Genomic DNA, 23,049 nt, shown 5'->3' with positions numbered 1-23,049 from the left:
CTGCGAACAATGTATTTCTCACGCTAAAAAGCTAATCTAGAAGTCCCCAAAGACAGTGTTCGGGACCACATGCTCTACAACATTTGGGTTTCCATTACAGTACAACACCTGACCCAGCATGTAAGGGGCTTGTTAATGTGTCTGGGAAATTGGGAAATATTGAAATAATAATTTGGGCATTTGCATTAGACCAGGATTGGGGACCACAGGTAGATCCCCAGTTCTCTAGTCCTGGTTTTGGTGATCTACCACCCTAATCTAGCATGCCCAGTCCAGGTGAATGAAGCCAGGTGTATTCGATCGGCGGAGTTGGGCCTGGGTTGGGGTCCCTTTTGTTAGATACAGTACATATAATCATATTGATGTTCATATTATTAAGTCCTGGCACATTTTGAGGAAGGCCTGATTTAAATGAGGGAACTTATCCTAAATTATCAACGGAATTATTCCCTTACGTACACATCAGTAAGACATTCATTAAACGTTGATCTAAGTTTAGCATCAGCCTCGAGCTTGTTTACTTTAAGATACTTTCTCAAAGTTTCTATTATCACTTGTAGATCTGATCTGACTTTACATACCTAAGTAAACTGCTCTCTCACGTTGCTACCTGTGTGTTATATGATGTCAACTGGAGATCTATCCGTTTGTACCAAATCTCACCACTGCTACCACACAAAACGCCAGACTTTCAACTAAATGTGTAGAAAAATATGAAGAAACAGAACAGTTTTTAAAAAGTAGTCTTTTTTTTTTTTTTATTGGTAAGAACAGATTTGGAGCACATTAGGACAGTACAAGCAGAACCAATGTGTGTTATACCAGCTTGGCTAGCACTAATACAGGCCTCATTTTGAGGTTACAAAGGAAAACCACGCACAGCTGTGATAAAACCCCATCTCAGTCTCTGTTGACTTACCTCCCTACACACATGTGTGGAGATTGCTTATTCTTTGTGTTTATATTTCATTTGTGCCAAGCAACGGGGCCAAAGCATCAAATTTACAAATCATACTTTAGCCAAAATTAAAGCATGTGCCTTACTATTCCCCAGCATCCCTTCTTAAACCCTATTCACACACACAGTATGATTTTATTCAACTAAAATACAAAACAACAAAAAAACGGATGCTATTTTAACGTAGCGGAATATTCACGAGTCTTTGCCACCTGTGCATTGTAAACGGGGCTAGAAACGCCATAGCTCTCATTCATTTCCACTTTTTTCTCTACTTAACCTACCTCCTCCATGCTGGTGCTCATAAGCGAGGAAAGCTTGCTAGCTAGTTAGCTATAGCTCACTGTTCTTTGTAAGCATAGACAGACAAGACAACCATATTGACCGTTTGTGATGGACACAGATGGAATTTGGCTTCTGCTTTTATCCCATCTGTGCAGTGAACACACACACACACACACACAGTGGACAGTGAGAACACGCGCCCGGAGCGGTGGGCAGCCATTGCTGTGGCGCCTGGGGAGCAGAGAGGGTGAAGGGCCTTGCTCAAGGGCCCAACAGTGGCAGCTTGCCGAGCCCGGGTCTCGAACCCACAACCCTGTCACCAGTCCGGAGCTCTAACCACTGAGCCACCATTGCCCCAATGCTTTTAGCCATTATTCAGTCAGAATACATTTAAACTCTGTGAGGATCTGGCCCCCACACAAGCACATTCTCTTACAAGGAGCAAGCTAAGTCTTGCTAACTCTGAACGGAAGCTAATGCAGAGCACATGGCAATTTGCAAACTTCATGTCTCATAATTGTCACTGTTACGGAGTGACATCACCCCGGGAAATACATTCAGCTAGTCATGGTATAGTGCATGTGACGCTCACATGAAGTTAGCATTTAAGAACAATGTTAAAGGGAACATTTGGGCAAGCATTTGGCAATCACAGTTCCTCAAGGTCACAGATGCTAACACCAGTTGCTGGTTCCTATTTAGTCTCATAAACTCAAATGGGGAACGAACGCCTGGAATTGAGGTTTTGCATTGAGACGGAGTTCAACATTAAAAGCTGAACTGCTACATTGATTTGTAAGCTTTGCGTAGCTTGTCAAAAACTCAGTAGCAAAGTAATGCTAAGTGGAAAAGACTTGGGCTTTGTTAAGTCTTGCAAGCGGGACAGAGTCTTGAGTGTTTTGTCATTTAGCATGACTAAGAAGCATTTACTTTGACAGAGGGTAGCGCCATTCTGGTTTACGTGCAGTCGAACTAACTGAGATATGTGAAACGGGGCTACAAGAAAACAGACCCAGGCAAACCAGTATGACTGTCAGCAAACACACAGGGATATCTTGCTTAAGAGCTCCTAAATGCTAAGAAGAAAGGTCTTGAGTAGCCATGCTGTGAAGGTCATATTTATTTATTATTATTTTAGCTGCTGTATGTTGCTAGCAGAAGGCTAGACTGTATGTACAGACAGTATGTACAGTATGGTGACCAGGGAGCCCCCCCCCTGCCAAGCTGGGCCCTTCCAATGTCATTATCATATTCATCGCTACATAAAATAATCACTGCATTTTGAGCTAGCCTTTTCCCCACCTTTTTACCTATTAATTGTTCTAAAGATATCCTTTGTAATTCATTTACATTTCATCCCTGACAGATACAATCTCCATTTTTGACTTTTTGACATGATGTGAATCTGGCAGTTGTAGCAGAAGTTTGATAAATGGACCAATAGAAACCTGGAAATTGACTTATTGAAAGTTAAGTTCTCTGAAGTTGTTCAGTAACAGCACTTTGGTGAGCAAAAAGGCCCTATCTTTAGTAACGATCGATAATTTCACTTCTGATATTCATGTGAGCAATGTAGGTTACCACGTTGGTGTTTTAAGCCAATGGTAGAACATCTATGGCAGAAGAGCCTGGCAGAGGAACCGCCACCAGAAGGCCAAGCAGCGTGAAACTGACCAAATCCCAATGATTGTGCCCAGTTTTGGTAGCAATATAGATCAGACTGTACAGGACTGCATGAGGCTGAGACTAAGCATTGTCAACCCTAACCTAACCCTAAAAAAAATAAAAAAAAATATCCCTGTGCACTTTGTGAAAGCTTAATAACTAAGGAACTAACATGAAATGACCCACATTACACTGACCGTGCTTTAACGTTCATGGTTTCTTTTTTTTGTCGGTATTTTGTGGATGCGAGCTTTTCTACACAGAAGATGACTGTCTCTGAAACCCTTTGACGACTTGCATATCCGGTTTCACAGCAGTTGGCTGTTCCTGTATTTCTGTATCAGCGCGACCAGCTCGGTTGTGTCCAGCGTGTGTGGATACAGGCTCATAACCTGGTCCACCGTGCTCTGAGGGAAGATCGTACTGAGCTGGGACCTCACGTCCTTCCTTCTGTCCATGACCCCAGCGTTCCTGACCTTGTCCTGCCCCCAGCTGGAATAGGATGCTTGTCGGGCCAGCGCATTATGGAAAGACAAGGGTTCGCTGAAAAGCGAGGTCGCCGTGTCCTTGCAAGAGCTGCGTGGCTGGTATCCGTGCGGTGGATGTGGTGCGTGAGCGTAGTTAAGGCCTAAATCTGAGTGGGCGTGTTGGCAGCCTGAAAGTGTGTGTAGGCCTGGGCGATGGGCCCGAATGTATATGTCAGGGCTGTGTGCTCGCCTTTGGTCCATTAAGGAGCCATTAGATGGGATGCTGTCGCTGTCGCTGCCAGACATGAACCCACTGCTAGACATGCACCCGCTGCTGAAGGCCAGTGATGTTGGGAGGGCGGAGTCGCTGAGATAAAGTCGGGGCACAGGGCTCTTGTTGCTCTTGCACAAGGCAGGTAGTGACCTCTGCAGGTAGGGAGGTCTTTCACATGGGCCGCTGTAGAGGTCGAGTCCGGAGAGGGCTCGAGTTAGCTCATCCTGGTAAGCTGCTGAAGTAAGCGTGGTCGTCTGCTTGCAGTTTGTGTAATTGAAGTGTGTAGAGGTTTGGAAGTCCTCTGTTTCGCAACCTGGCTGACTCTTTGCTCTGAGCTCATCTGCCACAGACAACAGGGGCTGGTTGGAGCGCTCAGGGTGGTAGTATTTGCATTTCACGCCATATGTGCACTTCTTCCCTGCGAAGAACAAAGTAGGGATGAAGGCAGGAGCCTGGGCAAGTACAAAAATGTAGCGCATTCATTAGTTTGACTGTTTATATTGAGAGTATCCAATTTTTTCTTCTTTGCTTTAGCACTTGTGCTACAAGGCTAATGTGCACTACTTAAAGTGCATCCAGGTGACAGGTTCTCACTAATAGCCTGTATAATCTCCATACAAACGCACTGCCAATAGAATTGGGTGCCCTAGAGCAGCTGAACATTAGCCTGAGGTCAACATGCCCAATGCCAAGCATGGGCTTGAGATGTTTAAAGCTCCCCAGCATTGGGCTGAAGAGCAGTGGAACTGTTCTCTGCACTGATAGACTAATACTTTTGGAATGATCATTCAGCATTAGCATGTTATTCTCTCCTCATGTTCTAAAATCTAGCCGAAAGACTATAGTAAGCCTAGTAATTGTAGACTTGTGAAAAGTCCATTAGACTTTATGAATGAAAGTGTCCCAGAAAGCCCAGCAAAGGACCTTCTGGCTTTATGCGCTTTGTAAATGACCTACCATATGGACAGTGTAGCTGCTTGTTCTCTGTTCCTGTGGGCTTCTTCCGGAGGAAATTTTCAATTGTTGGTCCATTTCTCCCTAGTGGATCATCAGGTGGCATGAACCTTCATTTAAAAAAAACAAACAAATAACCCAACACATTAGCTGAACCTAGTATGATGCACATTGTTGATTGTTGATGAGTGTTATAACTCAATGGTTCCACAAACAGGAAGTAGATTTGGTGTGTCTCATCTCGAAGGAATCTTAATAACAGCTGCATCCCATACAACAGTTATGCTTTTGTAACACAGGTGTTTTTCCTAGTTCAAAAAGGACTATGCTAGGCCTTCCCAAGAGCCTAGCCCCAAGAATGCCTCCCTGTTCTGATTGATTGTCCAACCGAAGTCCAAGTTTTTGCTAATCATGCAAATGGTTTAATTTTCAAACATCATAATCTAAACAGGAATGTAGTGTCTGTTATTAATATGGTTGCACTGCAGTGAGCATTGCAAACTGAGCCTGATTTATAATCCTCCAATGTTTCATAATGTTTCATATCTTTTCAAGATATGGTCACTGCTCCAACTCCAGATTGTTTGGTCTGATTGTGATTTGAGGTTGTATACAGCTTGTTGATTCAGGATAAGGTGTCATAGCAACAGATTTTGAACCTTGTACATCCTTCTTATGCCACAATGATGCAAATACACTGGTAACCCCCAGCTAACCACGCAAAGTACCACGGTAACCACTTGGCGATGTCACCACCTGGGCTACCATAGCAATCACCTAACAAAAACAACAGCCTGGCAATGGGAACCACCTAATCTGTACAACCATTTTAATGATGAGTGATTCTAAATGGCAGAGTATAGTTAACTGCTTAATCATGCAAGAACTTTGACGTGATTGCATAATGGAACTGTGGAAATGTACAGTGAAACTATCATAGACTCTCTATTAAGCAATGTTTTTTGCCCCATGGCTCTTCCTGGAATCATTGCATGCAAATGCATATTTGTGACAGTGCCACTCACATGTCGTTGGCGAAAGAGTACATCAGCAGCCTCTCCTCAATGAACTTCTTCCACTGGGGCTTCTCCACTTGCAGGTCGCGGTAGTTGTCATTGGACACGATGATGCCATCCGAGTCGTAGGCCAGCTTCACGATGTAGCGGTCGTCATAGCACACCACCCTTTTGCCGTTTACGCAGCGCGAAGGTGTGTACACCAGGATGTTCCTGCGCTCCAGCTCTCTGAGGATGTGCTGATCTGATGGCAAAACACAGAAGACATAATCAAGACCCTCTTCTGAGCAAGGCTAGAGGACAGAAGAGACCGTCTCACACTGTGACTGAATAGCCTAGAAACTAGAGAAGGACTTAAGCAGACGGAAAGGAAAGCAGATCAGAACCAAACAGACCTCTAATGCAAGAAGTTTAATCTGGCCTTAAGTATTAATTCCTATATTGTATAAACGTGGACATTTATGCATCGGCAGTTACAGACATAAAACCATCTGCTTTGGCCCATGATTTCCATTCCTAACAATAGCTCCAATGGCTTCTAAGGCCCAATACAGTGAATCTTACTTCACTGCCTCAGACTGTGATGTCCCAAAGCCACTGCACCGCTTGACTACAATTTTACACTACATTTGGTTTTATACCTCACTTAAGTCTTCTCACGTTTAGCCTTATTCACTCCGTTGCTATAATAAGTTCAGTAGCCTGTACATGGTGAATCAGCCCTAGGTCCTTCACCCTACCTGTAATCGGAGCCTCGGGCCGTGACTGCTCTTTCCTCCACAGAGGCACAAAAACGGTGATGTCACGAATCCCCCTGTCCCAGAACCACTGGACGGCCAGCTGGATCCCCCGGCATGAAAACACCTGCTTATTCCCATGGCTGCACAAAAGAGAACATGTGGACATCAGCTGCTATCGTTGAGAACTTCAGAATGGCAACTTTACAGAAACCTCAACTTTTCAAAAACCTTCTTTACTTCTAGTGGAAGTCAATCTAAAAAGATTTGGTTCCAGGTCATTTTGGAGCCTTTCTAATGATTCCTTCATCGTTGGTCATTCATTTGACACAGTGTAGAGAAGAACTGCCAGATTCACATTATGTCAAACAGTGAAAAAACGCATAAATGGAGCTTTTTGTATGACACTGATGATGTATATTTAGATGAGAAAGCTCATATAAAAACCAAACTGTACACAGAAAAGAAATATATGAAACATTAACATGCAAATAATAATGAAAGTTTGTCATAGTTTTCCCTTTTTGTCCTCCTAATTTCATACTGAACCCATCTGTTCGTCGCTCCCCCCTAGCACTAGCAATACTCCAGACTCTAGAAGGATAAGGATTTAACACATGTCTCAGATACATGCAAAGCCAGCCACCTCCAACTGCTGCTTGGAGGAAAGGCCCGGGACCCCAGCTCCAACCCACCGGCTAACGGACACCTGTGCCGGCCGACATCTCGTAATGTGATGTGGGGAGCGAGCACGGCCAATTGTACTCTCTCTGACTCTGGTCGCTGATGGCAAAGCAGTATACCCAGGCCATGGTAGTAGCGCATTAGACAGCTGAGCCACTCAAAGCCCAGCCTCGTTTGGGTTTCATCGTGGAACATTTGATTTCATGTTTTCATGAGTAGGTCATGCATAATTTCAGCCTCACGCTTTAAAGAGAAAGGTCATGACCTACTAGAAACATACAGGAATGCTCTGTAGTTTCTGTTGTCCTCTTGGACAATTTAGCAGATTTAGGGTTATTTCATAAATTTTATTGTTGCTTTGATTTTGGACACGTTCCCCTCCTTTTCTTCAGATGCCACGCATTGCTGTGTGACTCATTTAACAAGAAAGTGCATAAAGGTCCTCAAATGTCGCTGAAAGTTGACTGTGCTTGGATGCCCTTTTGTAGTACATGAACTTTTCTAATCTCTGTGCATGTGCAGGGGCTGACTTTTTATCTTCAGGTTTTCATTGATCTCTGAGGGTGACTAGAAGAGTGAGTCATGGGGTGTGACAGCAATGCCAACCTGAAAGTCACATGATCCTTCCGCTACAAATAATTGAGACCCAGATCATTCTTTGCTGAGATCCTGATCCCACTGTACAGTCAGTGATGTGCAACCTATCGTCAGTTGACCTAGCGCTCAACCTTGGGGCACCTCAACCATAGTGTTTGCACTTTGGTTGAACCAACAGTAGTGGTGTCATGCCAGAGAGATTAAACAATGCTGAGCTGTGCGGCGGAAGATAAACACATTTAAATTTATGGCATTTAGCTGACGCTCTAATCCAGAGCGACTTACAAGGTTACTGGTATTATAGAGGTGGGCCAATGTAGTGTTAGGAGTCTTGCCCAAGGACTCTTATTGGTGTAGCGCAGCATAGCCACCCAGACCGGGAATCAAACCCCAGCCTCCCACATGGTGTGGTAACTCACTGGCAGGTAGTGGTGTTATCTGTTGCGCCACACCAAACACGCATGTGTGTCCAAAAGTTAGTGGACCCCTGAAACAGGGAGACACTGTATAAAGAAGAGCTGATTCCAGTAAAAAGCAGTAAGTACTAAAACTTTGTGTACAGTAGCTGGTATGAACTAAGATGAGAACTGGTGAGCTTTCAAAATCCCATTCACACTACAGTCTAAGTATGGAAACAGAGGTCCAAAAACAGCCCGTTTTAAATGTAGTGTTGCTGTGATGTCATGAAAACCAGTCGGCTTGCATATTTTCACCTATTCACTCCAGAGGCCTTTATTTTTAGCATCCACACCAGCATGCCTGCCTGTGCCTGCAAAATCTTGCAGTATTCATGCCCACTCACACCTGCAAAACCTATTGACCCACAGCCGCCTACAGCATCCACCACATCCTTGTGCAGTCCCACCCACATTAAGACTGTCGTCCTTGTGTTCACCTTTCTTTCCTTTACATGAGTTGATCTGTCCTGCCTATTTCAGTTGCACACACAAAAGATTTCTATCTAAAATGTAAATTGATTTAGCGCTTAAATCCTACATTTCTCTGAGGATATATTGTTTTATGATGTGCATGCATTTCTCTGTAGCACACCTGCAGCCTATTCAAGCCAATTCTATCCACCTGCTTCTGCAATCAGCCAGCAATCTAACTGCTCAAGCCTTCCTCACCCAGCGAGCGCTCACTTTTACAGCAGTGCTACAAATGTGGTCCCATCCACCAGTTACCTCGCACCTTTAATTCCAAGTGATCATTTCTATCAGTCCATTCATCATGAAATTCTGACACTGTCTAAAGAATCAGAATCCGCTGGATTCTGATTATGTCAAAAAGTGAAAAACGACAGAGGTATTAGCATGACCGTGACAAAACGAAGCAAAACAGTAACGAGAAGTTGTTAATCCGACCCATGCTTCTGAGAAATGTTTTTGCGAGTGTGACAGTTTTGTTCTTTTGGTTCTTTTGTTGTCATGGAAACTCACACCTAATTCGCATATTGTTTTTGTGGCCTTTATTCAATTCCCTTTTATTCAATTTGACAGATACTGCTTCATATTCAACAACATGTCCTTGCGGTCAGTCGCTTATGAATTGGGTGTGCGTGTGTGTGCATGCTCGTTTTTATATTTGCCTGGGTAGTATGGTAACCGTTCCCTGGGCCTTCCCCTCCTAAGCAGTGGCAGGAAACTGGAGGGCATTTTGCATACAACTCAGGGCGTAATAAAAAAAAAAAAAGAGAAAGAACCTAAATAACGCTGCAGGGCCAAAAGCATTCAGCGCTCAATAAATAACAGGTTCATTGTTAAGGAAGTGTCTCTCTGTACGCCGTTGTCCAGGAAGTTCTTTGCAAACAGCCCAAACCGCCACCACTGAGATTTTCAATCTTGTGGCTGAAGACGTCCTGCTATGGAAACAAAAACACCCCACGCACGTTGCACAACTGGCTGCAGGAGTGGGCGTGTGTGCACTTTGCTGCTTTTGCTTCAGTGGCCCTATCTGTGCAACCCCAACACAGAGGCTACATTAACCCCACAATGTGTAACAACTGGTGCACAAACAGCTGCAGCCTTCAGTTACTGGCATTGAGGTGGCATCAGAGGAGCAACTGGGCAAGGCTCAGCTTGTTACACTGCGACGGCCTCTGAGAATTGTTGAAGCGTCGCATCTCACCTGATTGTGCGTCACTTACTAGGCTTGACAGCAAAGTTCAGTGAGCAAAAACGAGAAGTCTCTTTGCTTACTACTTCTCCATTTAGTTTCGGGGGAATCGATACCAAGCTTAAATGAGACTCTCTTTTTTCCACCTGCTAGGCCTGAAATGGACAGACCTGAGTCCAGTTATGGGCTGTTGTATAGGCTAGGACAATAACAGCTGTGGCCAAGCTGAATAATATAATATGCTCTAAATTAAGCTGCCATGGTCCAAATATATGCAACACTTTGGCCTAGTTTCCTGTGACCTTTTAAAGAGAGAACTCCATGTGTAATTAAGGGGGCTTATATTCTCTATATTTGCTTTATTATTCCTGCTGCTGAAGACTGTATTTATGCATCACAGTCATCATTTATTTTATAATATTTCCAACCATTTTCCAACCTTTACTAACTTGATCTTGAATGTAAGTGGAGCTACACTGTGGTAGGCTGAATATCTCCAATGGCTCGATTATATGGAAATGATTTTTGGGCAGCAAAAAAAAGCAAAAAAACTTTTGTTCACTTTTAACTGATTTTCTATGTCATGTGCTCTTTAGGAGTGTAAAGCATTCCTGAAAGAACTGTAAATAGAGGAAACAGGCTTGTTTAATAGCAGTTTTGGTCTCAGGACAATTTCAGGCCCCTGTTGGATCACAGTGATCAGTGGTTAGGGCTAACAGTTCTTTAGAGTTCTTAATTCCAAGAGTTGGTTTACTTGTTTAACTGTATTTTGCCTGATGGTCAGCATTGTTTTGGCTGTCTCTCTACTTTAGACAGCTCTGTACTGATCCAGCTATTTGCACATAATTTGCACATCATTAGAGCACTCACCTTATAGCCACGTTGCTCCCATCTATAACCACAGGCCTAAAGGGACTGGAGGCCTGAGAGTCAGAGTATGTGTGTGTGTCCATCTGTAAGTGTGTCTGAGGGGAGCTGCAACCTCGTGGGATGAGATTAGGACTGCTGCTGGAAGAAAAAAGCACAAATGAGTCCCCCTTGCTCAGATTATCATGTACTGAATTACAGTTTTGAAGGATTTGTGTGGTTCTTTGGGCCCGTTCTTCATGATCTGTAGACGTAATGTTTTGTCTGGTTGATGTTTTAGAAGGAATGAACAGTATTCCTTTAAATATGACAGAAAACACAGTGTATCAGTAAGCTGTCATTCCAATTTAGTTCCAGACCCCTAAAGCTGTTGATCTGTAGATTAAATTCCAGAACTGATTGGCTATTGCTCACCCCTCTCTAGTCCCCACACCTTTCTAGTCCTAATATTCAGCAAAGATCAAAAGAGTCATAGACAAGAAATCAGGAGAATAGAGCAGATAGAAGTTCTGGAGAGGAGTTCTGACCTAAACATGGCATTCAGTACATCCTACACTACTTGTTCACTGGAGTTGTTTGTTGCCAGATGTCATTAGGTCATTAATAGCCCATCACGTTCACCTATGAGGATGGCCATAGGTTCATCTACCTACCTCTGGCTGCTGGTCCCTCTCTCTGGCCCAGGCTGTGTGCTGGTGGGGGTCCGGCAGGTCTTGATGAGCTCCTCCAGGATATCGTTGGTCTGGGCGTCATGCTGAAGGCTCTGCAGGACCCTCAGGATGTCCGAGTGGGAATAGCCCAGCTTCAGGAAGAACTTCATCTTGTTCTGCTGGTGGTCCATGACACTCCTAAGAGACCTGTGCTTGTTCGTCTTCTGGAATGTTCTTGTTATGACCTTAGAGTGCCCTTTGGTTGGCTTCTCTCGTCATGCGTCCTGTGTCAGACTTGTGTCATTCAGAGAGTGAAAGTCCTTTTGTGATTTAACCCCTTAAACTGCCAGATTAGTATTCTGTTACCTCTTGTACAGACTCTAGCTTTTTGGGCTAGTAGTACATTGACTAAGTGATCTCTTGCACGTTTGGCTCCTCTTGTCAGACGCGTGTGTCTCTTAGGCAGTCTCGCCTGTTTGTGAGCGTGTGTTCGTGCTGCGCTGCCACCTCCTCTCTTTTGTCTTGACGGGGAATCCTCTGCTCCCTCCCACTGTCAGTCTTCTGGTTTCCACGGTATCACCCACTGCTTGTGGAAAGAGTTGAGTGTTGAGTGTGAGGAGGCGGGTTCCCTCTGGGTAAACACAAAGGTTGGTGTAGTGTTAGGGGCTTTTCCACTCATAATGTGCTCTCAAACGCCTGTATCCAGTGTACACATTCGGAGATACCGCTGCTATTTTTAATGAGCCCGAGATGATCTGCATCAGCATGACGTCATGATGCAACCACAAGACATGGGTCGGTGTAGCTCTGCACTTAGCTGGAGCTGTAGCTATTGACATAGTGTGCATGCGTTGCAATGCGTTGCTTGCGTCAGCAAATGGGGAAGTTTGGATATCAAATTGTTCTTTAATGCTTTGACTTCCAGGGGGTTTCAGCTCATAGTCTAGACCCTTTTTTTGGTAAGACCAGTTTTAGACCAGTTTTGAGTAACAGTAAGTAGTTAAAGGTAATGGGCATTAAGAACATTGGAGGGTTTGCTGTGTTTAGCTGTGTTATGCTCCAGGCTTATTACTCCATAGGTATCTTATATTCATAGCCTCTGAACTGGAAATCCCTGATACCCATATATACCTATAGTTCTACCATTAAAGCCAGCATCAACAGATTTTCTTTACTGTAATCTATTCCAGGGCTAATCATAGAAAGCACTTTATACAGACTCATTTCAGAAATATGTTTTACACTGTATGCAATTACACATAGTAACATGTGTTAATGTTCACTGTGTGTAGAATTGGTCATAATTAAAAGTGATTAGCAAATTCTTAATTGCTAGTTGATAAGGCCTGTGCACTGCTTTTCAAAAGCTTGGAATTAGTGTTTTAATAAAACAGACCACATTTGCAGTTAAATCTAATCTAATCATTATTCGAAATAAGAATATGAATAAAAAGAAAAATTAGACGAGTCCAGGTTGATGAATGGAGCTGTAGATGATTCTGAAAGGACAACTGTGGCAAACCAAGTTCCAACAGAAGAAACTGAACTTAACTGAAATGATCTTAATTCTAAATAGAAAATTACATCAATTTGTTTTTTTGCACAGGATGACACCACACTAACCACTACACTATTAATATTGCAGTGGGTGTGGGGGTGTGCACCTAAGAGATTACTGGAAAGCCCCTGGCTTTCTCCCCATCTTACATAGTGAAAGCATCTATATGAGTATAAATTTGAAAAGCAGAAATAACTGCTCCACCTACGCACACATACATACATATGCCTACACATTCCGCATCCTGTACACACAGCTCTATATTAAGGTGGGGAACCCTAATCTGAATTCCAAAGTACAACATGTATGGCGTCTGAGATTTGCTACAGCTGTATTTTAGACCCCTGCAGTGGAAGACACCTCGTCATTTCTACTTTGGAAGTGAATATAGGATGGTTGCAATGACTCAGCATTGGCTTGTCTGTCAGCAGAAAACCACGTTTAACCCTAATGACCTCGCAGCTAACCTGGCTCGTCACAACGGTAGCGTGAACAGTGTCACAGTGGCTGAAATATGAGTCAAATTTGGCTAGACTGAATTTTGATGGTCCACTCTGACGTGAATTTAAAGCCTCCAGTATTGAACAAACCGATGAGCTTGTGTTGACTGTCAACGGTACTGATGTTAGGATTGCAGTTAGGATTACATGCAGGTTTAGGCTTTATTAAAAGGGGATTCTATGGAATGGGTTTAACATAATCAATGTAAAAATCTTGCCAACTTACCCATTCTCTACAGTGGTGCCAGATCTACAATTCAGCTGTGGCATTTTAGTTACCGTCTGAAAGGGTAGTACATTAGGAGTTGGGGGTTAAGGGAAAATGGTTGAAAATCTAAAAACCCTACTTGGGGACTATTTTGCTGTATAGCACCCTTTGTGTACTTATCAACTTTTTTCTGTTGTACATCTCTTTAAAAAATATGTTTGGGCCAAAAAATACTCTATTATGAAACAAATTTTCAGGCATCAGGCAGCTTATATAGAACCATTTTCTGTCTTGTATTTCGGTATTTTCTGTGTCATTGAGTCATTAAACTCTTTAGACATCTCGTTCCATTCTCCTCCTCAGACTGTTCTGTAATGCCAGCTCCACATTACCATGCCATGAGTGTAGCCCAGATTTTTGAGTCGCTGACTGTTTTTGGAGATCGCTGACAACAGCCTCAGGTCAAGGGGAGATCGGTGTTTGCTCTATGCTAGCTCAAATTATGTGTGTGAACTGCTAAAAAGCACCATCTGAGAGCTTGCCGAGTGACCGTTGATGCCTTTCAAGATCCCAAGAAATATCTATCAGCTTTAATATCTGGACCTGTCGGTAACTCTGAATCCAGTGCTGTGAAGAGTGCAGTGACTAGCTAAAAGAAAAGATAAGAAAAAGGTGTCTCGCGCATGGCATTGCATCTTTGGATTTTTGAGAGGAAACGTGTTTTGGAGAGCAGACAGACTCGTCGTGGGTTCCTCCTGGAGAAAGATCTTGTAAACCCCTAAATGACTTTCTGTCTTTACTATTTAATTATATTACAAATATTATTTAATTCCTCTTAAAATCCAGAAAATATCTTAACAATATTGGTCAAATTTGACTCTTTAAAACTTTGACTTAAATTAGAATTTTAATAAAACCCCTTTACCCTAGGGGTCCGTATATGGGAACCTAATTCAGAACTACAAATAAGGGGCTACGACAGGTTCTTTGAGCAATGTCATAGAAGAACCACTTTCACAAAGAAGACCTTTCAGGGTTTTAAAAGTTTGATGTAAAAGTTCTTCACACATCTGATTTACAAAAATAGTAAAATGGTAAAGGTGGTTCTTCTATGGTACAGAACCGTATCTGTTACCTTTTTTGTGGGGGGAGGTGGGGGAAGGGGGGGTCCACATCTTACATATTAGTTTCATAGTGAATCAAATGCCTACAGATGAAGGTTGCCACTTTCCAGACAAGGCCTACTTTTGCTCCCCGGTGTCTTTACAGTAAAAGCTCAATCTGGCAGGCCTGGCCTACATTGTGGTTGTATTGTGACCCAATAGTTGTGCATTAGGGAGCCGTTTACCAAACACATGAATCCTTGCTTAAATCCCAGCTTTGTTTTTGGATGGTGGTCTGTCTACCTTTAGCAGAAACTAGGCTGCTGTGCTGTTGTTTTTTTAACTCTTACTTTTTCCTGGTACCTAAATTTAGCTCAGGCACGACAAAGAATGTTACAGAAGCCACCTTTACAACAACTTCTCGGATGTGCAAGACACACACACCCCCCCCCCCCCCGTTCAGTCTCGTTCTTTGTCATACATCCCTGAGAGAAAGATGTTTTTTGCACATCAGCTTTCAGAAGCTTTGTATTTTTTTTTTTTTTTTACCTCAGTTTCATCTCTGGTTTCTATTGTGTTCCACCAGTTTCCATATCTTTACTCATTCAGCACCATCTCTGATCTCTCAGTTTTAGCACACATCTACCACTTGTCTTTAGCTCACCCAGGAGGTCTGAGCATATCTGTCTGTCTGTCTGTCTGTGCTACTAATGGTTCTTTCAGAGATGCAATAGAAGAGCCACTTTTGGTTCAATAAAGGACAATGTTTGTACTAAAGATGATGTGTGAGTGTGAAGAACCTTTTAAAGGTCTAAAGATCTATGGCAGTCCTGGAGTACCCCCTTTCCTGCACATGTAAGTCTTTACTCTGCACCCAACGCACCTTATCCGGCTAATCAGCTAATTAACAAGCCCTTCCTGAGTTCCCAGGCTTGGGAATCCCTGTTCTGTCACATGACTTGAAGAACCAGCTCTATACGGAGTGTGGAGTTAAATTCCCTTTTACACCACTGTTGTAAAAACATGATCATGATCTGAACTCCCTATCACAGACAGCTGTGCACGTGTGCATTTGTTGACAAGCTAAGGAATACAGAACCAGCCAACAAGATCTCATATATTCCTAAAATATGAAATATGAAGTGTACCCCAAGTAACTTTTGTCTGATTCAGAAAGAGCTCACTATGCATGCTTTAGGATTAATGGCGCTTCCCTTCACTGTCATGACCTCAAAGAAGAGTTGAGAAAACAGCAGGGACACAGCATTCTGCTTTAATCTGTTTTGGAGAGAGGGAAACTCCTTCAGAAACGGTAAGAATTTTACATTCAACTATGGCTATGTTTAGGGTTAGGGTCGAGGTTAGGTTAAGTTTAGGTTTAGGTTAGGTTACGTTTAGCCTATGTTATGGTTAGAATAAGGTTTAGGTCTAGTGGGTTAATTTTAGATTTAGGTTAAGGTTGGAATTAGGTGTAGGTGTAGTAGGTTAAGTTTAAGTTTAGGCTGAGGTGTAGGTTAGCTTAAGTTTAGGCTATGTTATAGTTTGAATTAGATTTGAGTTTAGGTTAAGTTTAGGTTTAGGTTAACTTTAGGTTTAGGTTAGGTTTAGCCTATGTTATGGTTAGAATTGAATTTAGATGTAGTAGGTTAAGTTTAGGGTTAGGTTAGTTAGAGGTTAGAATTAGGTTTAGGCTATGTTATGGTTAGAATAAGGTTTAGGTCTGGTGGGTTAATTTTAGATTTAGGTTGAGGTTAGAATTAGGTTTAGGTGTAATAGGTTAAGATTAGGTTAGGCTGAAGTGTAGATTAGGTTAAGTCTAGCCTATGTTATGGTTAGAATTAAGTTTAAATACTGTAGGTAATGTATGAGGGTCGATTTAGTACGTTTAGTCCTTAGTACACATTGTACAAATCCTGAAATGGCCTTTTTTTGTCACATATGTATGAGTTGCTCTTAAGTCCAGGCCAAACCAGCATCTGTAGTAAAGGAAACATGTAGGCTGATGTAGCAAAGTAATATGAAAGGATTTTACACAAATACGACCCAGGTTATGCAGTGTTAAGAAGTCTTGTGTGTTACATAGTGCAGTAGCAGCATTCTGCACCCAGAGTGGTAATGAGAGAGACTCCTTTCTCCTATAATTACAGTAAGTCAGCATACCATTAAACGATTCTAAAGATGCAAATTATAAAATACCATTACTACATATTGTTGTTTTAATATTGAATCTTTCATTACAAAAGATATTATTAGCATGACAACATTTTATAATATACATTAGAATTTCTAACTGTTTGGTGGTGTGTATGTCCCTTTTTGCTCTAATGAACTAGTTTTCCTATTACTGACTAGGGCCAAGTTCACCTAAGAAGCTTTCGGGACACCCAGCACAGAATGTTTTACATGAGACTATATCAGGGCACTTTTGCATACCTTGTCATGGTTCTATATAGAACCATTGTTTTTTTATCATAGAACCCTTGAAGACCCCTTTTTAAAAATGTTATATGCACTATGCCTACACCATTAAGTCTTCAAGGGCTCTTTGGTAAAGACAATGGTTCCATAATGGTTCTCAAAGGACTACTTGAATGCTTAAAAGGTTCTTCTTTGAGATCATGAACATCTAGTATATCAAAGAGTGGTTCCAAAACATTATGAACAGCATGCCTAATATGCAGTTGCCACTGAACCCGACCTCTGAAGGTGGTATCTGTCTTACCAATCCTATGCACTGTACAGTACTGTACATATATACTGCTGTCTCAAGAGTTCATACACAGACAAACACATACATATGGGGCCTTTCTCACTTCATTCTCTGTGCGTCAGACTCTCATCTGGTTCAACCACATCCGTACCTCAGTTTCTGTCCCTCTGAATCACAATTTTCTCATATATGTATAAGAAGTGCAGCCTGTATGTGTGTGTGTGCAGGGCGGGGGGTCTTAACGGCAGTTGCAGCTCTAAGTTCTTACTAGTTTCATTAATTAACCACCACTTGGCACTAATTGCCACATATTGTACTACCATATCAACTCAGTTCATTCATATCCAGGAGGTCAGTTCATTGTACAGTTACACAACTCACTGCTTCAGAATCTTAATGATCATTATCCACCCCATGACATAAATCGGTGCATGCAGAACCCCCCCCCCCCCCCCAAAACCATGCAACCATACACAACAAATCTTTCCTAGGCTCCATAACTGTTTGGTGTGTCATTAGGACAGAGAGGCTGAGAGCTTCTGATCTGCTGTAGCTCCAACAGTAATAAAGTACCACAATCATGTTATAGCTAACAACAAACATCTGCATTTGCTATATTTCGGCTTAGAGTAACAGCTTAACAAGTTCCGACGGGTATTAACAAGCTTGTACTTACAGTTTGAGTGTTCAGCCGCAAGTAGAGAGCGTGTGTGTGCTCTCCTCAGTGTGTATCTCTCACAATGAGGTGTTATCAAGCCTATGAGGAAGTTACTAAATGTGTGCTCGCATCATACCAGCCAGGAAGCTGAAGACAAAAAATACTCATATGCTCACACACACACACACACACACACCTTCCTTATACATGGGGCCAGTATCAGGTGGTTCTTTCCCTTCTCACTGTTCTTCCTGGAATGAACACCACACACACACACACATTCCCAAACACAAAAGCAAGAATTTGTACATAATAAAGTAACTTGTTTCATGTAGAACTTGTTAATGGTGAACAGTCCATTACAGTCTGGACTGGACTAAACTGGGGTAGGCCATGGGGGAAGCATTTGCAGCAGTGATAATATAACAATTGTCAATGTATTAGTATGTAGAATATTGGTACATTTTATATATGTTGGCATATCTTACATAGATTAAGTGGATGTAAATGAGGGTGTTCATTTGTATGTTTATATATTTTTTTTATGACATTTGAGTTCTTTGTCATGGTATTCCTAAGAACCTATTAAAAAGATGCCTTCATAGGTATATATGCCTTAAATACACCAAGCATATACGCCTTTAAAATGGGTTGTTAAAAGATTTCTTGGCAATGGTTTCATATAGAACAATTCAACAGATTTTGGTTAAATGGCTCTGTGTGATTGTGAACTTTGTATATGGTTCTTTCAAGAACATAATGTTTCTAAAAGTGCCACCAAAGACCTCTGTAGGTGTTATCTTTAGTATCTGGCAAAACAACTTTTACCATTACTTTAAGGTCCAGTCCTTGTGTGGTAATTTAGGTGCTTACGAACAAGGACAGGGTTTAGCATGGGTGCTCTGATCAGCCTGCAGATACAATGCACTCGTGTGTGAATTTTATTGGTTCAGGCAGCTTTTCTTGCCATTGGGCGCCCGTCACCTTTTCATTTCAGTTTGTGGTTTGTCTCTCCACAGGCCACTGTTGGTAGGCACTCAACATTTGCAAACTGCAAGCCTCGCTGCTTCTTCTGCGATACTCCGACTAGCCATGCTAGTCATCTAGCCATGCCCATTTGGCCCTTGACAATGTCACTCAGGTTTTCATGCCTGACCATTTATCCTACATCCAACAGATCGACCAAGAGAACTGCGAGAACCAGCTGACCACCTGACATATACAGTCATGCCCGAAAGTATTCATACCCCTGGCAAAGTTTGACTTAAATTTACTTTTATTTAACCAGAAGTTATATTTTTGCCTTGAAACGACACAGGCATCTCCCAGGAGATAACACGATGATGTACAAGAGGCATCATTGTGGGAAAAAGTATTTCTCAGCTTTTATACACATTTGAACAAAAAGTGGCATGTCCAAAATTATTCATACCCTTTGAAAACTGTCACAGTATATGGGAAAATCCAAAGTTCTATACCATTCCAAATAGTCCAAGCTGTTTTAAAGCATCCTAATTACCCTGATTCATTGGGAACAGCTGTTTTAATCAAAAAACAGAAACAGCAGCTCTCTGCAGTTGGTTTGTGGACAGTCATGGCTAAGACAAAGGAGCTCACTAAGGACCTGCGGCTGTGCATTGTGGCTGCTCACAAGTCAGGAAAGGGCTATAAAGCCATATCAAAATGTTTTCAAGTTCCAGTGGCTACAGTGCAAAGTATTATTAAAAAATACAAGAAGTTCCGCACTGTGGAAAATCTCAGAAGATGTGGTCGGAAGCCAAAAGTGACACCTGTGCTGGCCAGGAGAATAGTGAGAGAGGTGAAGAAAAATCCAAGGATCACCACCAAGGCCATCCTGGTGAATCTGGACTCTGCTGGTGGCGACATCTCAAGGCAGACAGTTCAACGGACACTGCACACTGCTGGGTTCCACGGACGCAGGCCAAGGAGGACACCACTTCTCCAGAAAAGGCACACAAAAGCCCGCTTGACCTTTGCAAATGCTCATCTGGACAAAGAAGAAGACTTCTGGTGTTCTGTTTTATGGTCAGATGAAACAAAATATGAATTGTTTGGCCACAATGATGTGTGCACCATTTGGCGTAAAAAAGGAGAAGCCTTCAACCCTAAGAACACCATCCCCACTGTCAAACATGGTGGTGGGAACCTAATGTTTTGGGGGTGTTTTTCAGCCAATGGACCAGGGAACTTGATCGCAGTAAATGGCACCATGAAAAAAGAGCAATACATCAAGATTCTCAACGACATCAGGCAGTCTGCAGAGAAACTTGGCCTTGGGAACCGGTGGACATTTCAGCACGACAACGACCCAAAACACACAGCCAAAGTGGTGAAGAAATGGTTAGCAGACAAAAACATTAATGTTTTGCAGTGGCCCAGCCAGAGTCCTGACTTGAATCCAATTGAGAATCTGTGGAGGGAGCTAAAGATCAGGGTGATGGCAAGGACACCCTCGAACCTCAAAGAGTTGGAGCTCATCACTAAAGATGAATGGGCAAAAATACCAGTGGAGACATGCAAAAAGCTGGTCAGCAATTACAGGAAGCGTTTGATTGCTGTAATAGCCAATAAAGGCTTTTCTATTAATTATTGAGAAGGGTATGAATAATTTTGGACATGCCACTTTTTGTTCAAATGTGTATAAAAGCTGAGAAATATTTTTTCCCACAATGATGCCTCTTGTACATCATCGTGTTATCTCCTGGGAGATGCCTGTGTCATTTCCAGGCAAAAATATAATTTCTGGTTAAATAAAAGTAAATTTAAGTCAAACTTTGCCAGGGGTATGAATACTTTCGGGCATGACTGTATATTCCTGGCCTTGACTATTGCAATTGACATAATCCACATCTCTATTACTGCATTATATTTAACCCAGAACTAAAACAAAATAAAAAAGCCATCAAAAAGCCAATATGAAATAATCTCTAGCCCGCACAGTCGCCCCCACCATCTCAGTTATTAGTTTACAACATTATAAATATTGCCCAAGAATCATTTCATACTTTTCATTGCCACATATAAATCAGTCCAATAAGTAATGTACCCTGTCAGTATTACCGTATAGCATACATGCTATTGACTAAACCACAATTTGGCTGTAATATTATCAATGACATGATACCAACATTGAATTATGCACTCCGTTCATTTCATTATATTCATTTCCAACCAGAAAAACTCATATAAGCTGAGTCTGAGCTCTGCTAAAACTCCATTAATACATTGATTATTTCCAATTTATAAGTTTAGTTTTTTTTTTTTGGCAATCAGATTATCGTCAGGTTATCCAACCATTGTTGATTTTTTGTAAATAAAGACAGGGCTTAACTAACTGTGAGTGGACTTGTGATAGTCTGTCATGACTGACCAATTGCCTTTTTTGCCTTATGCCTGTGTTTGATGCTGTGGATTCTTTTGTCAAGCAATTCCTGCTGTAAAGAGGCTATCCAGATTCCAGAAGGAGTAGCACCCTACTGAAACCCCTTAAATGCCAGATTTATTAAATGGCATTACAAATGCAACTGACAGCATCAGAACTGACCTTCATTTCAAATCTGGACAATCTACAGTCACAGGAGATTAAAGACAATTAATCCCAGGTAAGCCCAACGGCCTAAATGGCTAGCAGAACCATGTCTCCCCCCCAAAAGAAAGTTTCACTGCACAGATCTTTAAAGAACAATGTTTGCAAAAACCCTGATATGAAGGTTCAATATTAGTTTAGAACTGTCTAGAACTGCATGTTTAGAAACCTTTACGTTTAAGGCTTTAGTGAACTTTGCTTCAGTGCCTGGTATTAGTATACTTCTCAGACTCCATTTCAAGGAAATCATGTGCCACTGTAATCAATCACACACACACACAGCATCAGGAATGCAACCTGCAGTAGCAAAATTAATGATGACTAACATGCCAGCCATGACTGTGCATGGGAGTGTGCCAGAGAGTTTTGCATGTGGTTTAGTGTGTGTGTGTGTGTATAAGTGAGTGTCAGTTTGGGTTGTTTTGAGGTCATGTGATAGTGTCCTCATCTCTGTCTGAAAGGCAGCGTGAGACTCTTCAGTAAGATAATACAGCGAAAGAACACAAAACCGCAGACTCCAGTATTGTGCTATAAATACAGTTAAGATAATGCCATCGCTTTGTGAGATTGCATAAACGTTAGGTGACATAACGCTGTGGGTGTGTTCTGTAGTTTATCTAACATGTTCCAACACATGACCTGAAAATGATTAGCTCTGAGGTGAAACCTGTCTGATTCAGAGAAACCAAGATGGGCATTATGTAGGTGTAATATTACACCCTTCAAAAATTTGGAAATTTTGAGGTACTAATAATATTGGATTTCTACTGTTACTCTTGAGTTAAACAGGAAATGTATCTTATTTGCTAACACCTTTTTACACCTATATTACCAATAAAGATAATTTTATCCCAACCAACTATAATGAATAAAAAATATACTGTATCCAATTATTGTTAAAAGTACTTTGAAGCTTAAAGGGTCTGAAAGTGATTCCAAGAGTGCTAATGAGTACTGACATTACAACCAGGAGAAACAATGCATGGCCTTTGACCTTATTCCTAAGATATTGAGGCAGTGTGGAAGAAGCAAGTATCTATATCTAGATTTTGCTGGTACACCTGTCTGCCGTTTCAGAGGATATCTTATTTACCATGTTTTGTGGAATCACGACTAGGCAAAACTATCGTCTGGATGAATTCTGTGAGAGTGAAGTGGGCATAAAGAAGGTGGGGCTTATAATAAAATGATTGGTCTTCTGCAGTCTAAACTTTGGCCCTACTGTCAATAGATCAATCCCTGGAGATGCTATAACCAGCTGTGAAATCTAAGAGAAGCTCTATTGGTCGGCCCTACCTTTCCCCTTTGCTTGGTGTAATGTTAGCCAGTATTTACATTTATGGCAATTGACTGACTTCATGTAACACAAGTCAAACTCTAGTCTACTACGGGGAAGGAAGTGTTGTTGCCCACTACGCTACACCAAGCACTCAAGC

At 41.9% G+C, this 23,049-nt stretch overlaps 1 protein-coding gene across 2 annotated transcripts; it reads right to left on the bottom strand.

Moving 5' to 3' along the window:
• Positions 1-752: 752 nt before the first annotated feature.
• Positions 753-18,080, bottom strand: LOC140575263 (probable ribonuclease ZC3H12D). 2 transcript variants are annotated; one of them, XM_072695498.1, is made up of 7 exons: positions 18,025-18,080; positions 11,273-11,900; positions 10,623-10,760; positions 6,360-6,499; positions 5,629-5,863; positions 4,607-4,713; positions 753-4,067 (listed from the first exon to the last, which is right to left on the bottom strand). In XM_072695498.1, exons 2-7 carry the CDS (start codon positions 11,458-11,460, stop codon positions 3,217-3,219), a joined length of 1,659 nt encoding a protein of 552 aa, XP_072551599.1. In that variant the 5' UTR covers positions 11,461-11,900; positions 18,025-18,080; the 3' UTR covers positions 753-3,216. The 2 variants fall into 2 exon arrangements, with proteins under 2 accessions (XP_072551599.1, XP_072551608.1); XM_072695507.1 differs by having other exon boundaries at positions 10,623-10,757.
• Positions 18,081-23,049: the final 4,969 nt, after the last annotated feature.

The sequence above is a fragment of the Salminus brasiliensis genome, chromosome 1, assembly GCF_030463535.1.
Source record: "Salminus brasiliensis chromosome 1, fSalBra1.hap2, whole genome shotgun sequence".
Taxonomy (NCBI): Eukaryota; Metazoa; Chordata; class Actinopteri; order Characiformes; family Bryconidae; genus Salminus; species Salminus brasiliensis.
Note: the sequence above shows the minus strand (reverse complement) of the source record. Positions and strands in the feature narration are given on the sequence as shown.

Excerpts from the sequence above, each read along its gene's own strand:
- LOC140575263 (XM_072695498.1), bottom strand. The coding sequence starts at position 11,460 with ATGGACCACCAGCAGAACAAGATGAAGTTCTTCCTGAAGCTGGGCTAT. Across the intron at positions 5,864-6,359 it reads GCCCGAGGCTCCGATTACAG|ATCAGCACATCCTCAGAGAG; the intron begins GTAGGGTGAAGG and ends TTTTGCCATCAG. Across the intron at positions 4,068-4,606 it reads GCAGCTACACTGTCCATATG|GGAAGAAGTGCACATATGGC; the intron begins GTAGGTCATTTA and ends TGTTCTTCGCAG.